Source organism: Thunnus albacares, chromosome 14, assembly GCF_914725855.1.
Source record: "Thunnus albacares chromosome 14, fThuAlb1.1, whole genome shotgun sequence".
NCBI lineage: Eukaryota > Metazoa > Chordata > Actinopteri > Scombriformes > Scombridae > Thunnus > Thunnus albacares.
This window is the reverse complement of record NC_058119.1, coordinates 533,090-551,076: the sequence shown is the minus strand read 5'-3', so window position 1 is coordinate 551,076 and position 17,987 is coordinate 533,090. Positions and strand designations below refer to the sequence as shown.

The window sequence follows — 17,987 nt, the reverse complement described above, 5'->3', positions numbered from 1 at the left end:
CGCAGGACTGTTATTAATCAGAAAATATCATGAATGCTTGAACATTATGAAAAGAATGTGTTTACAGCTTTAATGTGAAATACTAGGCTACAGTGACCTGACGTGTGATTTTTGCGTGTAGAAACTCAGAATTAGACTTCCCCAAAATTCCTTTATTTCAGAAGACGCAGGCTGCAAAGCACCAGCAACACCTAAAGCCCCTAGAACAAATAAATTGAATGTTCATCAATAATTCAGCACAAAAACATTTAGAACACACCCAAACTCCTCCTGTTTTATCCTAACTTATAATCAACAAAGGTCTGCTGCCAAAATTGTATGGAACGCAGATTAGACCAAAACATCTAGTTTGGCGCATTAATACGTCAGATTTGTGAGAAATAAAAATATCTCATAAATAATGTTGCTTCTGCTTCTTCTACGCATGGATTCAACGCCACTCTGCCATTGCAACCCATATTGTGGTCAGAGATGATATTACATCCATAGTGATAAGAACTACCATAGAGAATGAATTGAAAAAGTTTAGAGAGTTAAGCTTTATTCCCGTTCCTCACGCACAGGAACTTTGCATGTATGTTCAAGACAGTGCAGGATGTCTTCAGATTAGGTACCATTCTGGTTCTTGAAGTAAACAGGACATGTTAAGGGGTCGAAGGCCACATATGGCTTGAGGCTCTTCCCTTCCTGTGTCTTTAGGAGATGTGGCTCTTGTCTAACATACATGTGCATGTATATCTTGTGGCTGTTTGCCATTGGCTGTAATCCATAAATTTGTATAATTTGACCAATTGATGATCATTTCCTTGTCTCTGAAGACTATAAAAAGGTCTGTTTGGCTTTGTATAGTGAGACAGAGGAATGATTCACTTTGTGTGAGTTCAGTCTCATTATTGATCATCATTAACCTTCAGATCAACCAGTGTCTGTGATTTTATTTCTGTTTGTGTCCAAGTGTTTTAGCAGCAATTCCACGACAAGGCATTTAAGGAGCATCAGTAAATTGTAGTGTCTATGGATAGTCTGCATGAGAGGCATTTAGGGGACGGGTGCTGTCCTCTCTAGGTATTGAGAAATTGGCCCATTCTGAACAGGAACGTTTTGAATAGGCACTGCACTAGTCTCTCTATAAAGCAAGGAATCTCTGTCTGTATCTATGTTTGTCCTTCAAATACCTCAAGAACCGTTCATCTTATCTACTACACACCTGGCCAGTGCATTGCTGGGGACAAAAGGGAGTGCAGTATCAAATTTGGTACAATTTGGACATGCGATATATTTTAATAGATTTGGAATATACAAGTCAAAAGCGAGCCGCTCAGCTCCATGTCTGAACGCAGCAAGGGCTGTTTGATATAAACACCATCACATCACAGCAGGGTGGGGCTTCTGGGCTCTGACTTGCTAAGCGGGACAAAGGCATGCCTCTGCTCAGTTAAACTGAGAGGAAAGAACGAGCGCACACAGGAGAAAAAACAGAGGTGGAGACAGTAAAACTAGCCAATAGGAGCACAAACACGTTTGATTGACAGCAGCATCAACGGAGGGAAGGCCATAAACTGCTTCAATCTGTTCAATCTCCTCTTAGTCTCACTGGTGAAGTTTCTGTCTAGATTTAAACCATTCAATCTCTTACTACCATATTGTTTTAACTGATACGTTTGTTAATTGATACATATATATACGGTAGCTTCTACAGTGCAACATCAGTTTAATCCCACTGGTGAAGTTTCTGATTAAAACCATTTAACTTATTAAATCCTTATTTGTTTTAATTAATGTGTTTGTCAATTGATACATATATATGCAGTTCTCGAGAAATAATAAGCAATCAGCCTGTTCTGAATGAGTCTGTTTTGAATGGGCACTGCACTAGTTAACATAAAAAACATTACTGTGTTTAAGGTTACAGAATTTATTAACATGCCAAAAATATAAAACAAAGAACAAAAGGTCCTTCATTAAAAGGAATTACAGAGAAACATTTAGTCCCTATCCTGTAGCAGGTGGAGTGATGGTTGTTACTGACCAGTGTTCACTCTACAAATCAAATACTTGTGCACCTGCAGTCCCCTTGTGAACCACTGCTAGCTCCATCCTGTAACTCATTGAGGTTTAAAATCCACACAAATCACGTACTGTAACATCTGGGTAACAAGACTAAACTCAAATGCACTATGTTACAAAGCAAAAAAAAAAGCAAACTAATAAATAACAACTCAACAAGAGATGAAATAGCACACAATGAAGAATGAATCAGTTAACCTTCAGAGTTTGAACTGACAGCCTGAGGAGCACTAGGAACATTCTTTGACACATACTTTTTCCAAGCTCCTTTAAGACTTTTTAAAGTTTTTTAAGATGGTTGGTGGAATGTTTACTTGGTATCTGAGACACTATCTGAGAATACTTTTAATATACATTTTGGGTAAGAAAATGATCTAATTAAAAGCTACTGAAATATCCCTTACCCTTCAGAAACATGTGACTAAACTGTAGTATGACTGAGAGATGTTTTTTAATTTAATTGTTGTTTAAAATTAAAATCTGACTCTTAAAGTTCTACTGTAGTTGGTTGTGAAAAACCATAAATGTGTCAAAGTCAAATGTATAACAATGTGTTATACATTTGACTGTGTAACTGTAGGTTTGGGTATCAGTGGTAGCTAGCTGCTAGGATCTTGTCACGGTTCTCTTCGTACCGGTGCAGCATGCTCTGGAGATCGTGGTCAGCAGGAATCACCTGCACACACAAAAAGACAAAACATTTTTTTTCATTTTAACTATTAGAAAGATATTAGAATTACAAGCCAGGGATGGCTGCAGGAGACAAAGGCATGTGTTAAAAGGGCTACATCTCCCACACAGTTCTTTCTATATTGATGCAAATCTACTCAAATTAAAGCTGAGACATGGCACTTTAATGTAGTATCCATTATAATTTTATATCCATTACTTTATTTCATATCGAATGTGCTTAAGCACAGAGCCTGAAGAACAAAACATGTGTAACTGTCCAAATACTTTCTGTCTGGACTGTACTTGCTGTATGTACAGTGTCTACACAAACCAAAGTAAAGACTTGGCTGGATGTGTATGGTCACTTACCAAAACTGGAGCAGGAAGAAAGGAGGAGGTACGTTTGATGAGCCACTCCTCATAGAGCTGGTGGATGGACTCCAGATACTCCTGGTGGGTAGATGGACACATAAACAAACACAAACACAAACACATACACACACACACACACACACAGAGGAACAAACCGCAATATTCTCAATTCTATAACCTTAACCATTAATTTCCCCTCAAGATTGTCAATTTGTCTGTTCTGTGAAGTAACACCATATGTTTGAGTTTATGGCCTCACCAGTGGAATGACCTTCTCCTCCTCTCTGCATCTCTGCTTTAACCTCTCATAGCAGGTCTGAGGAGATGTCTGCAGGTAGACTGGAACCAGAGTAAAAAGTCATAGAACACATTAACAGACTGTTGCAGCTTCTAATGTGATTGTTTAAGTCATGTAGGAGCTGCTCTGCTGCTGCACTGGAGCTGTTCAGATACAGTGTTGAGTGTAGGTCACCTACGTGTTGGAAGCGTTTAGAGCCCAATACACAATGACTGTAGTTATGCGTGTAAAACAGAGGAAAATAGACTTTAAGTCTTACACAACTTCCAGTGAGTCAAAGGGAGTTCAACATGCTTTTATGACTGATGGCATGATAACTTTGATAGTGATTATATGTTCTGTGGATGATGACCTGCTTTACGATTTGCAGTGTGAAAAAAACTTTTGCAACTTCTGTCAATGAAATGTATTCAAGGACAACTGATTCAGACTAACCAATGTGCAAACCTGTTCATCTGCATATTATTTTGGACTCACTTCTTATACTCTTCTGATTGCTGAAATGTTGGATTGCAGAAGAGAAAAACATGTTTCCTTGAATATGCAGGCATTCTGCTGTCATTAGAATTACGCCAACATTATTTTAACTAAGTGAGCAATGAACTATCACGTTACCTTTTTGAATATCTTGCATTCAGAGCTGTCTGTGATCTATTTCCGTTGCAGACATGGAGCCATGTCTCCAACCCTCCATCACATACAGTATGCAGTAGCATAAACCAACTTATCTAAGACTCTGCCTATATGATTCCTGCACAAAAGGTTTTGTACTTTACCCAAGAAAAACTGCTATTAAGTCTATCAAAAGAACATTTCTTATATTTTTCTTAATGAAGGCATAAAATACAGACTTTGTGTAAAACCAAATGGTAAATGGTCTGTAATTGTATAGTGCCTTTCTAGTCCTCTGACCACTTAAAGCGCTTTTACACTACAAGCCACATTCACCCATTCACACACACATTCATACACTGAATGGGTACAGGGGCTACCATGTAAGGTCCCAACCTGCCCATTAGAGAAAACTAACCATTCACACACATTGACGGCACAGCCATCAGGAGCAATTTGGGGTTCAGTATCTTGCCCAAGGACACATTGGCATGTGGACTGGAGGAGCCGGGAATCAAACCGCCAATCTTCTGATTAGTGGACGACCCGCTCTACCTCCTGAGCCACAGCCGCCCCAAACCAGTATTTGTTTTCTCTGTGTTACTGTGAAAAGTGTGTTTTTAAAGCTGTAGACCGTGATGTTTCACATATTAAAACAGAGAAAAGAGATTGTAGTCTGATGTTGCACTTTCACTACTGTTGATGGACTGACAAGGTCACATGAACATGAATATATTATTTAACATCGTCAACTTTTTTACCAGACAGGTGTAATGTTTCATCACATTCCCCAATAAAGATAGATATGAATCATTATTAATGATTTATTAAAATGTCACAGTCACAAGTTATTTCTGACTGGTGACTGAACCTGTCAGGTGGCAGATGCCAGAGAGTGCCGTATTGCTGTTAAAAGCCACTTTCACTGAGATTGTGACTGGCAATGAATGATAACCCTTATCCCTGCAGTATTTTGGTTTAGTTTTTGTAATTAAATCCCCTAGATATAATAAATCCCCCTACGTACCAATAAATCATTTTATCTGTACTACTTGACAAAAACAACTAGAGATTTCGGCTTCCAGTCAGTCTACTGAATATCATTTAATTGTATTCACAATGATTTCATGAATGTCTGTCAGAGATGCTACAAAAACACTTCAACTGCTGTATTTCTAATAATTATCACAATCATACATGTGTGCTTGTGTTTCTGCTATGTGTATTCTCACCAATCAGATCAACAGGAATGGATATGTTGGTTGTGATCCAGTCAAACCACTCAGTGAGAACAGCATAGTCCACCTCTGGCATCTTTCCACTGGAAACCAACAAACAGGGTAGTCAGTATGCTGCTGGGGAGGCAATGTGACACATTTTCTACACTGTGAAAGATTCCTGTAATATTTCTGGCTGTATGAGGTAATTTTAGGCAATGCTGCAAATCAATGAGCATCATGGTAATACTGGATTATGTTTACGTTTACATGCACACTAATATTCCACTATTATTCTGAATATGACAATATTCTGAATTTGATACGGGTCATGTAAACAGCATATTCTGTTTGGATATTATGAATAAGGCCTTATTCCGGTTGTAGCTTTTTCTGATAAAGATGTGGGATATGCTGGTATTATTCTGGTTTTAGGAGCATTCTTTGGACATGAACACAGTGCATTCGGAACAAGCGTTTCAACTGGGGTTTTTACCGCAGTTTGTGACACACGGCCCTCTTGCCTGTTTACCCCTACACACAAAATGACATATACAGGAGTAGGACGGAATGAGAGGAGAGTGGAGAGCTATTGAGGGCAGACTGGAAAAACACAGTGCGCCTTCTCAACGACAGGGATGGAGGGGTTTGGTTATTATCCTGATTGACAGTGACGACTCTGTGTGATGCACCAAAAACACTCAGCAGTGTAGTAAACATCATGGGACAACTTAAGTAGGCCTACTGGATGTGTCTGCAATTATAAATGCCTAATATCAGTCATATCAATATCACTTATAAATATCAGGCAACAGCTCACTAATGTTTTTCCTCTCATTGGTTTAACTCACTGCCTGTGGAAATCTTGTGATTCCTGTTACAACTGGAGCAGAGGGAACCCCTGAAAATCCTTTGCATGTAAATGGGCATATTAGTGGAATATTCATTTTCATTAGTAAACAGCTTAGTAGGAATATTGCCCTTTTCAGAATAAGGGTAAAAAGCAGAATTTTTTGTGCATGTAAGCCTAGTCATTGTTGCATCAATGTAATGAAGTACCATAATCAGTCAGGTATTTAATTCACAACATAATCCAAGTAAACTGACAGTCAGTCTGTGTACTTTATATATAAATAGTTTATCTACTGAGAGAATGTAATGTACTGTGATATATATTGATATTGTGATAAGATGACAAACCATGAGAAAGGATTTTATACATATTGCCCAGCCTCTGTGTGTTGTTTGCTTGTTGTAGACAGTCTCATCCTTACAGAGAACATCCCAGCTCCAAGAGCTCGAACTATTGTGCAACAATATCAAACTAGCTGAAGCTGTATGTTGAATGTATTTATTTATGTATTTTCTTGGTCTGATAAAGACACTTAAGTCTCTCAAAACCACTTAGACAACAATACCTTCTGAAGAGATTCTCCACAAAGATGTACTTGGCACTGAAGATGGACCTTTCCATCATCCTGACAGGAGCTGACTGGAACCAACAAGAAACGTTTAGTACATACAGCAAACTTCTTGATGAGGTCATATGCTTGCATCAACAGTCCTGAACTACCAACGGGTTTGTCAGCACTGCAGGTGGACCTTGTGTTTATTAAAAGGGGACATAGTGTGCTTTTTGTGATTTTCTGTTATTTATGTACTGTTATATATACTATACAAGGTCCCAACCTGCCCATCAGAGGAAATCTAACACATTCATACACCAATGGCACAGCCATCAGGGGCAATTTGGGGTTCAGTATCTTGCCCAAGGACACTTTGACATGCGGACTGGAGTAGCCAGGAATCCAACCGCTGATCTTCCCATTGGTGGACAACCCGCTCTACCTCCTGAGCCACAACCAATGTCAGATAACAAATGTAGAAATGCTCCCTGAAAGTCAAAAGTCAGGGTTTCAACCTGCTCTGAATGCTTCATTTGCAACAGTTTTTTCTACCTTGCCGATGAGCTGATGTTGGCTCTTTGTGCATGCCCATAAACGGCCGCCTGTTCTATTTTTAAGCTTTTTGTTGTTAAGGCTATTGCTGAGGTTCTTCCAGGGCTTGTTTAAATTGTCCAATCTAATATTTTGGGCCGAACTGGATGGATTTGAAAGGTTGACATTTTGAGTTAAGAATGAGAAAAGGTAGTCAAATCCTACTACTACTGTTTGTTTCACGGTTTGTTGATGGAGCCTCCAAAGCCGCCTGAAAGTTGGCCGGGATGCAGCTTCAGGAAGCTAACCAATTAGAACAGAGTAGATCAGATAAGAACAGCTTTTTATTTCTCTGACGTTTTCTCATCACAAATGATGAACAGCATTAAAACACGAGTCTTGCAGGTAAAACATGCAACTCATGTAGCTGTTATATTTAGTTTGGGGCAGCTGCTCTGCAGGTGTGCTTGATTTGACTGTAACTGTGGTAACTGGGTGGAGATAAGCCTCCTGAATTTGCACTCAGGAAAGTCCCCAGGTCCAGGAAAGGTGCATGCAAATAACCATCATCCTGACAAAAGAGTGAAAAGCGAGAGACTGAAACAGATGAAAGAGCAGGGGGAGTTAACAGATGGGTAATTAGAATAGTTCAATTAAATTAAAAGAAGTTCTATTTCAAATCAAACATCCCAAGATATAAGTCGAAAGTATTGTTCTTGCAGCTGCATTTATACCTTTTTTTTTTTACTCAAATGTAACTTAACCATGTCATGCGATATGCTACTTCAGTATACATTACCAGCTAATATTACTGGGTTAGAAAACATAAGATGCAGATGAACATTTAATATGAACATTTAATATCCAGGAATTCATATCATAGACACTACCACTGACTATCCCTGTAACAAACTGGCCATAATTCTGCACACTGACCATACATGGTCCAGCCATATACTAGGTTTTGGCCTAGTCTTGCTAGACAGAGGCTTAACCAAGGGGCTAGGTAAAGGTTCAATATGAGTTAAATCATTTTGAACTGTAAATCATGCAAAGATATTCCAGTAGAGTCCTAGACTAAAAATATAGACCTGGAAATGTACATAATATGTCCCCTTTAATGAGAATACAATAAAATGGGTGTGTTTCTAGCCAGCAGTACACTTACTATGGCTGACACATGTCTATCCAGCATGGTGAGTTGAACATAGGTCTGCAGTGTGATGCCCCAGCGCTCAGGATCCTGGTACATAAGAGCCTACAGCAGACATACTGGGAATCAATTAAACAACAACTAAACTAAAACAACTGGACACTCTTCCATGAGGTTTGATCTAGATAGTCATAGTCCCCAGAGGATGAATCCTGATATTTTGGCGACCTTTCTGAACCACCATTAGGCCAAAACTTCCACTTTCTAGGCAGATTGCCCTAAAATTTAACGGTTGGTTCATAAAAATTATGAAAACAAATTTTCTCTATTCTTGCCTGCAGGTAGTATTGCAGTGTATTGCAGGCCTGCGTTGATCCCCTGCTGGGCCTAAGCATAAGGGAATATTTTTTAAAATGTATTTTAAGATGTTTTCTAAACTGTAGCATAGCTCTTTTAAGGAACTAATACCTCAGCACATAGTAGGGCTGTAGTCTCCAGGTCGACTGGTCGTTTAGTTGGTTGATATGCTCTCGTCCGACTAAATTCTCATTGGTCGAATAATCTATGTCTTATTTTCATAAGAAAAGTGCTACATCAATAACTTTCCAGGATTAATCCATTATTTCCTGCACCTGGGACAGACTAACAAATTACCTGTGAAAACAGGGGTATATTCAAAACACCCCCGTTGTTTTCACAACTTTGAACTTGCCCAACCTAACGGAGACTGCTAGGTCTAACTGTACTCAACGTTTACTGTACGTACTGAATGTTTACTGAATCGGCATTTCTCCTGTAATAATATCAACGAACCCCTGCCAGGCCAAAAGATATTTTTTTAATGCCAAAAATAATGATGAATATCGGTAGCTAAAGTGATCCAGTCACAGTTCAGTTGGATACCGGTTGCTCCTGTGTCCTGTAGACTTAGCAGTGAGCTCTGTGCTAACTCAGCTTCATGATTCCTGTTGCTTGTGGCATCAGCTGGCAGACTTTGTGTCATGGTCCTTCTCAGGGTTTTGCACAAAAAGTGCAGTGTTTTGTGTCATTAAAACCTTGCTTTTAAGAGTACTATTTTATTTAATTCTCTCCAAATTTATCCTGCAAACAATTTTAGCTCATGACTTGTGGCTTGAAAACACTGATTAAACAAGTGTGATGTCAGGTCAGTACAATGATACAATGAACAACATTGTCTTGAACAGCACCAGAGGGTTGTGTCCACGAACATTCCTCCATTTAGAGACTGGTTCTGTAAGGACCTGGAACAAACAAGGGAGGAGAGAGGAATAATACATGAATGGACATGTCTGATGTCCATTTTCATCTCAGAAGCCATAATATAATACAATGTAATGTATAATATGATGTAATAAAAGCTGGATTTCCCAAATCATGACTCAGCAGTAACACTACTGACAACTTCCTGTACTTAAACACTGGATTTAATAATTAAAATTTCATTGCTTTTCATGTTTTTTTCATTGAAGTTGACTGCAACTCATCTGTTGCTCAGCCCATTTTTAGAGGAAGTATGTCTGTTCAAAGTGCATTTTTGTCAGTATAATACCACAGTTAACATAGCAAATCAATCCCCTCCTTTACCTTAACACCTTGGTGTACATTCTAGGGCTGCAACTAACGATTATTTTCATTACTGATTCATCTGTTGATTATTTTCTCGATGAATCGATTAGTCATTTGGTCTTTAAAATGTCAGAAAATGGTGAAAAATGTCTACCACTGTTTCCCAAAGCCCATGGTCACATCCTCAAATGTCTCCTTTTGTCCCAACAGACAGTCCATAACCCAAAGATATTCAGTTTACTAACATGAAAGAAAGGTAAAATCGGAAATTTGACATTTTGTTTTAATGAATCAATTACTAAAATTGTTAGCAAATAAAATTATCTGTCAATTGACTAATCGAATAATCAACCAATTGTTGCAGCTCTAGTACATTCCCTTCACCCAGTGAAAGCTTCGCCAACTACAAAAATGTGAAAATGGATTTAAAAAAATTACAACAACAAAAAACGCTTAAGAAACCTCACTACATCATGATTTCATGAGGAAGATGAATAAATAAAATGGACTAGAATCAGAGTTACAGGGACCTGTAACCCAGGATGAATGCAATTATTGAGAGGGTGTTGAACCTGAATAAAATCATCCATTTTTTTATTATAAAAGCCCAACCTTCACCTTCATATCAAATGGCAACTATTTTACAACTTGGGCCAAATTGTGCACCAGCTGGAGTGGTACTTCCTGGTGGAAGTACTTTACTATACCTCTATATTGCTCGTTTTGCTGAAATACTCCAAACATGTCGTCTTCCCACTGGCAATGTTCCCCTCAATACAGACCTGAAAACAGTGAGAGAGAGAAACAGATGTTAATAAGCCTGTTCACAGAAATTATGAAGAAAATGGAAAGATGTTGTTAATATGGTATGAGCTGATATTTGAGTATATAAAGCACAAAGATTGATTTATTTATGTATTTATAGGGACCATGTACAGTGATGAACATAAATGTTACCATTTGATGTACAGAGTTAGCTTATAGCTAATTTTCATCTGCAGTCTCTTAGGCAGGTCACAATTAAAACATAACAGCACAATAACAGTGCAAAGCAAAAAACACACAGGACACATATACAAATTACAAAGCTACACACAATAACACATCACATACACTCACAATGTCAACTAGAAATGAATAATGTATGCTTTTAATCAGTGTCAATTAGGTCATAAGGGAAATCCAACATTGTGAGTGTAGATCATTTTCAGGTGTACTTTACTGTCACCAACTGAAGCACAAAGAATGCTCAGATTACAGATGACATTTTGGAGACTTACCACTGCTTTCTTATCCTCTCCATTCCGTACCAGCTTCCCTTGGAAGGAAGACAACATTATGAGAAAAGACTTCACTTCCCAACTCCGAGTGCTGGCCTCTCTCAGGTCAGCAGGCTACATCGCAGTCAGAGGGACAGAGAGATGTTCATTTGTACAACAGGCACAGTATAGTGTGTACGTATGTTTGTTCTGGCTCTTTACAGAGCAAAAACAACGATAGTTACACTTACAGACTGCACTGAGGGCTACAAATATCGGTCAAAGGAGAGGAAGTATGGGTGTGGAGGACAAGTCAGGGCACATCGCAACTACTGTACACTTCCGCTTGTTAGGATTGGTAGGATGTAGGCTGTAACTTACTGGCATATTACCTGATTTGAATACTTTGTTTGGGAGAGGCCATACAACTAATGAATTTAGAAAACAACTGAACAGAAACTAAAACTACTTTATGTAAATACTAAGTGAAGATTTAAAGAAAGAAAGTGACTAAATTGCATAAAACATTTAGACTGGACTGATTATAGGCCAGTAGCAAAACCCTGAGAAGGACCATGACACAAAGTCTGCCAGCTGACCCCACAAGCAACAGGAACCATGAAGCTGAGTTAGCACAGAGCTCGCCGCTAAGTCTACAGGACACAGGAGCAACCGCTATCCCTCCGAACTGTGACTGGATCACTGACTGCCCAGCAAAGCCTGCGTTTCAGCAGTTCTTCCCAGCCTGGCTCACCCACCACTGACAGCATCGCTGACTCAACAAAGAAGCAACCAAAGCACCTCTCTCCCTCCAAAGACTGGTTACATTAAACTGGGCATAGCATAGCACAGCTAACTGTACATGTATCTGAGTTGTTTTAATGCTATTCACACAGCTTTGCTGTTCTAAGGTCTGCTCTTTGTCAGCAGCATGTTAGCATACTTCACACACACACACACACACACACACACACACACACACACCCATAGCACTAGAGGGTTAGGGTGTGGGTAACCTACCTACTGAACACTTTTGAATATACATGCTATCTATTTAATGTTGTACAGAAGTGATTATTGCCAACCTTGGCTCTGCAAAGAACTCAAAAAACCTTCAACCTCTACTAGCAATTGATATGATCATTTTGGTTATAGTTATTAAATTAAATATTAATTGACAGCTGAATATATTTTATGAGACTGAATTGGCTAACATTTCCCTGTCTATCTAATATAATGATTAATTATTTCTTCTTCTTTATATCTAAATGCTCTACATAAAATGGTACCGCCACGATGGCAATGACCTACATGGGAATGTCACTGTCAGATACTGTTCCCCCTGTGTTTCATAAGAAAGGAGGTTCACACATCCATTAAACTGATACAGGTGACTTGTTTTACCCAGAACAGGTAGATTCTCTGAGTTTCAGCCTATGATTCATTTGTAAAATAATAACTTACCAATTATAACAACAAATTTAATAACATGAAAAAGAAGTAAGATCATGCAAACTTAGGTCAGGTCACTTCTCTGAGTTTTAGCCTTCTATTACTTAACATGTCTATTATAGCAGGAGGAACTTGGGTGAATATAGAAAGCAAAAAATTAAAACCTCACAAATTATTTATGTCCTTTTTTTTTTTTACAAAACACAATATTAAAGTAACACATTTTCTGATATATAGCACAAGTTGCAAGTTATTTGCAAAAAAGAACCCTATTGATGAAGGACAAACAAGACATGGTTAAACAATAATTGACAACGTAACATTGCAAAAATCAGACACATCCTGTCTCAAAAAGATGCAGCACTACTCCATGCATTTGTTACTTCTAGGCTGGACTACTGCAATTCCTCATTATCCCTTATTATTAAATTATTCCTTATTAAAAACTCGCCAGTTGGTCTGGAATGCAGCTGCACGTGTACTGACAAAAACTAGAAAAAGAGACCGTATTTCTCTCATTTTAGCTTCTCTGCACTGGCTCCCTGTAAAATCCAGGATAGAATTTAAAATCCTTCTCCTCACCTACAAAGCCCTTAATGGTCAGGCAGCATCATATCTTAAAGAGCTCATAGTACCCTATCACCCCACTAGAACACTGTGCTCCCAGTATGCAGGCTTACTGGTGGTTCCTACAGTCTTTAAAAGTAGAATGGGAGGCAGAGCCTTCAGCTATCAGGCTCCTCTCCTGTGGAACCATCTTCCAGATTCAGTCCGGGGTGTAGACACCCTCTCTATGTTTAAGAGTAGACTTAAAAAACTTTCCTTTTTGATAAAGCTTATAGTTAGGGCTGGCTCGCCTTAGATCAGCCCTTAGTTATGCTGCTATAGACCTAGACTGCCTGATAATCATCAAAATATGCTTAAAACTCTTAAAATGGCACTAAAACATAATGGAATCACTTTACCTTACATTTTGTTAAGAAACAAATATTTTTATGGCATTAAAGTGCACACATCTTTTTTTTAGTGAAAAACAAATAATCAAACAATGACTGGAAAGATGCCAGCTTCCCCTTGTGGTAATTCAAAGTAATTCAGGAAATCAATATAGGACTGTATGTTAGCGAGTTAGACAGCTTTTTTCAAGTCACTTGTGAGGACATTCATGATCATCCCTATTCACAATTATCCCGATAATGAAAATTCACCACAATCAACCTATCGTGAGTGTTTTTTTTTTTTTGTTTTGTTTTTTAAAATCGTGATACGTAATAAAATCTTTTATCGTCCCATCCCTAAATATGACCAATGCGATGAGGCGTTGTGCCATCAAAACACTACAAACATTTTGCTACCTTAGTTTCAACGTATAACTAGACGAGTGTTATGTCTCAACTGGTTTTCAAGCTAACTGGTTTCAGCACCTAACAGCAGCAGTTGTGGTTTGCCTATGTCAGTCACACATTCACAAACATATTACTGGCGATTTCAAGTCACATCTCATATCTACTGCTGTGAATATGATTGTATAAGTGAGCACTACATCACAGCCACCAACAAAAAAAATATAATCTGTTCAAGATTGTATCAAGCTGGATTTGATCTCACTAGAGCAAAAGTCAATGGCTGCATCCCAAGTCTCTTAAATTGCATCCACATTTCCATCACTTGCGTCTTTTCCTCGCGTCTTAGTCCCTCCCACCTTGGATTCATGGAGAGACGCAAGGAAACCAAGCGAGGAGAGAGGAAACGAGGAAATTTGTTTTTAGAGACATGAGACGTCCTCTCCTCTGAAGCATCACGTGAGGTGATGTCTGTTTCTAATGATGGCACCAGCTGATCACAGCTGGATCAGCTGTCAGTCGGCTTTAACAGCTGTAGAAACTTCTGATGGAGTTTGTGTCTGCACACATGAACACTGTGTTAATACTAATAAAAGGTGCACAGTTATCACTGCTAGAGCAGCTGTTTCCTTTCTGCAGCCTGTTACCTGTTAAACAAACACCTAAATAAAAACAAACATAAATAAAAACTTGCGTTCAGTATTTACACTGTGTCCTGCTCAGAGGCACAGGAACCATTTCCGCTCGCAGAATGCATTTATACTATTTATTGATGATTTGCATCTATATTTTTTGATATTCTGATTGTAAAATTCATTATTCAATAACCCAGAATATGATCATGATGTCTTTTGAACACTGAAAAATATGTATTTGGCTAAATGTTTCAGGAAAAATGGAAATTATGAAACTCATAACAAATCCAACGCCCAGGAATTTAAAGCCTCACATGTGACTGAGTGGAAATGACGATAAATGATGTAAAATATAAATGTGTTTAACTGTTATTATGGATAAAATTAAAGCCAGGAAGAGTCAGTTTAATGTGGGAAATAACAGATCATGAAAAGAAAAATCTTTCTAATAAATGAAGGAATTTGATGGCTCTTTTGTTGATCAGACTGACAATTAACAGATTTTTTAACTAGATGATGAATAAGAAAACAAATACAATTTACAATTTCATGTAGCAGACGCTTTTATCCAAATTGACGTACAAATAATACATAAAACTTGGGGGTGATACACTTGAGTATAATCTGTAATCTGTCTCCACGTCGGTATAAAACTGCAGTGATGTTGTGATGTATCAGATCAGTCCGATCAGCTGCAGCGTCCAATCAATAACTGATATCCATTAAGGGGGCGTGTTAGCTGGTAAAAGACTTCCATGAAGGTTGCTCTCGCGTTTCCTCGCTCCTCGGAGGAGAAGTAAAAGACTTGGGACGCCTGTGTAAATGGCGCACCGGGAACAACTTCCGGTTCAGGCGAGGAGCGAGGAGACATAAAATAAGAGAGTTGAGATGTACCCTATGTATCACTTACCACTTGTTTAGCATTATCACCCTGGGCTTGTCTCAGAAAATACAAAAACATATTTATCAAGGTTTTTTTTCCTGGAGGCTACAAACATATTGACCACTACGACACTGCACATTAGGACAAAGAATACTTATCCTACAGTACAGTGACGATCTACAATACTGTCAAAATACACTAAATAATATAATAAAAAATAAACACTGACCCACAGGAATAGTAGAATACAAGTGGTAATGTTCTACCCACAACACAGTACTGAAGGCATGGACTTAATGATTTACAGTCATTCTCCTTCCTTTTGTGTATATTTGTATAGTTCAAAACAGATGGGCACCCACTCAGACCTCTTTCTCATTAAGTGCTTGTGAATAATTAAGAGCTTTACTCCACATTAACCAAGCATGGTGTGTTATTTACCAAATGATTCTATCCAAAGCGACTTCCAAAAATGCAATCATAATGAATCAGTCCTTAAACAATTATTACAAGAAAGGCATTAGAAAAAAATAAAGTTTATTTGTATAGGCCTTAATCACCTTACAGATAGTTTGACAGAGCCCACAATGTGTAAACAATCAATATAAAATGAATAAAATACAACACAACAGCAACCCCTAGCCTTATCCTCTACAGGGACAAGGAAAAACTCCCTAAAACCTAAAACTAGGGAAAAACTGGAAGAAATCTTAGGAAGGCACCACAAGACAAGGATCAAGCCATCTTGGATGGAAGGTTTTCAGTAACATAGTATTGACGAGCACCTAATGACAAAGAGGACTGAGTGGGTGCCCATCTGTATTTTAATATACAATACACACGAAAGGAAGGAGAATGACTGTAAATCATTAAGTCCATGCCTTCAGTACTATGTTACGGGTAGAACATTAATTATTCTACTCATACTGTGGCTCAGTGTTTGTTTTTTATTAATATATTATTTGGTGTATTTTGACAGTATTGTCTGAGTTCGATCGCCACTGTTAAAAAGTATTTCTTTGTCATAATGTGTAGTGTCGTAGGGGGCTGCGATGTAGTGGTCAATATGTTCGTAGACTCGATTAAAGAACCTTGATGAATATGTTAGGATATTTTCTAAGACAAGCCCAAAGTAACCAGCTGTTTTAAGTAAACCCAAGACAGTGTGTTACGTGGATGGTGACGTAATTTACCTATACCTAATGGAAAGGCACGAAACCGAACCCTCGAGTGGCTCGTAGTGTTGGGAAGATGGATGGTGATATACAGTCTTTTGAGCTAGTGAGATCGAATCCAGTTCGACGCGATCTTGCAAAGATTATATTTTATTTTTTTTCATCTGTGGCTGTGATGTAGTGCTCACTTATACAATCACATTCGCCGCAGAAGATATGAGATGCCACTTGAAAATTGCCAGTCATATATTTGTGAATGTGTGACGAATCCGCTGACAGAGGCAGATCACAGCTGCTGCTAAGTATAGAGACCAGTTCGCTTGAAAACCAGTTGGGACATAAAACCAGCGGGCTGTCATCTGTGTTCTGATACATGGAGATCTTGGGAAACGGGTTAAAAAGATTTCTTATGATTTATTTCTTATGATAGTTAGAAGAGAAGAATATGTGGGTATTCTGGAAATACCTTCAGAATAGCTGTAAGTGTCTTAAACGACCCTCTGGGGTTTTCAAACATTGCTGGTTAATTGGTTTTTAGGGAAACCGATGGTTACCTCTGTGAGCCGAATGTATGCTTATAAATGAGAGGCACCAACTGGGGCCAGACCTCACCTCCCAAGATAAAGCAGCCTGAATGACAACAGGGACTGAGTGCGACAGAGAACATAAAATATAAAAACTCTCCCAAATGAAAACAGAAAGAGACCTGCTGCTAATGAATACCTCGCTGTATTGAGCGCGGTATACTCGTGTGTATATTGTATCCCAGCTACCGAACTGAAGTCCAAACACTGACCTGCAGTCGCGTGCGGCGTGCCGCTGCGTTCTCTGCTCTGGATTAGCCTGACGCTTCCAGCAGGCAACTGTATCCTACTGTTACATACAGCAGTGCTAAATGATGATGAGGCCACAGCAGAGTGAACAGATACGAGTCTAACACCCCTGAACAACAACGTTACACAACAACCAGTTATCGACATCTCGTAAAAGGAACCCTTGACTAGACCTTTCGCAATTTGTAGGAAGCCGGAAGAAGAGATTTCTTCTTCGTGTGAGACGTATCTATAAGCAACATTACAGGTGCACACCGCCACCTGCCGGATCTTTTCTAATCCCGTCTCCACAAAATATCACATTATCCCTTTAGCGTTTCCTTGTAGCATTTCCTTGATTCATGCAAAAGAACATATGTACATATTTTACTATATTACACCCTTGGCAACGATTTGAAGGTGTCTTTCCAAGAGAAGGTAAAGCTGAATTAATAACAGCATGTAAGCCTATATGACCTAGTCTCTCATCCTCCCTCTTGGCTTTACTGTATT

General features: G+C 38.7%; 1 protein-coding gene across 4 annotated transcripts; it reads right to left on the bottom strand.

Annotated features, from left to right (window-relative positions):
- Nucleotides 1–1,899: 1,899 nt before the first annotated feature.
- Nucleotides 1,900–17,704, bottom strand: tk2 (thymidine kinase 2). Of its 4 annotated transcripts, none has more exons than XM_044372755.1 (10): nucleotides 17,459–17,704; nucleotides 11,196–11,233; nucleotides 10,623–10,697; nucleotides 9,537–9,590; nucleotides 8,344–8,433; nucleotides 6,657–6,730; nucleotides 5,254–5,342; nucleotides 3,371–3,450; nucleotides 3,109–3,189; nucleotides 1,900–2,743 (listed from the first exon to the last, which is right to left on the bottom strand). In XM_044372755.1, exons 1-10 carry the CDS (start codon nucleotides 17,640–17,642, stop codon nucleotides 2,657–2,659), a joined length of 852 nt encoding a protein of 283 aa, XP_044228690.1. In that variant the 5' UTR covers nucleotides 17,643–17,704; the 3' UTR covers nucleotides 1,900–2,656. The 4 variants fall into 4 exon arrangements, with proteins under 4 accessions (XP_044228690.1, XP_044228691.1, XP_044228692.1 ...); XM_044372756.1 differs by having other exon boundaries at nucleotides 11,196–11,309; nucleotides 17,459–17,566; XM_044372757.1 differs by having other exon boundaries at nucleotides 11,196–11,228; nucleotides 17,459–17,540.
- Nucleotides 17,705–17,987: the final 283 nt, after the last annotated feature.

Coding starts and splice junctions, on each gene's coding strand:
- tk2 (XM_044372755.1), bottom strand. CDS start 17,642: ATGTCGATAACTGGTTGTTGTGTAACGTTGTTGTTCAGGGGTGTTAGA. Junction 11,234..17,458: donor CACGCCGCACGCGACTGCAG/GTCAGTGTTTGG, acceptor CTTCCTTCCAAG/GGAAGCTGGTACGGAATGGA. Junction 3,190..3,370: donor AGGAGAAGGTCATTCCACTG/GTGAGGCCATAA, acceptor TCTACCCACCAG/GAGTATCTGGAGTCCATCCA.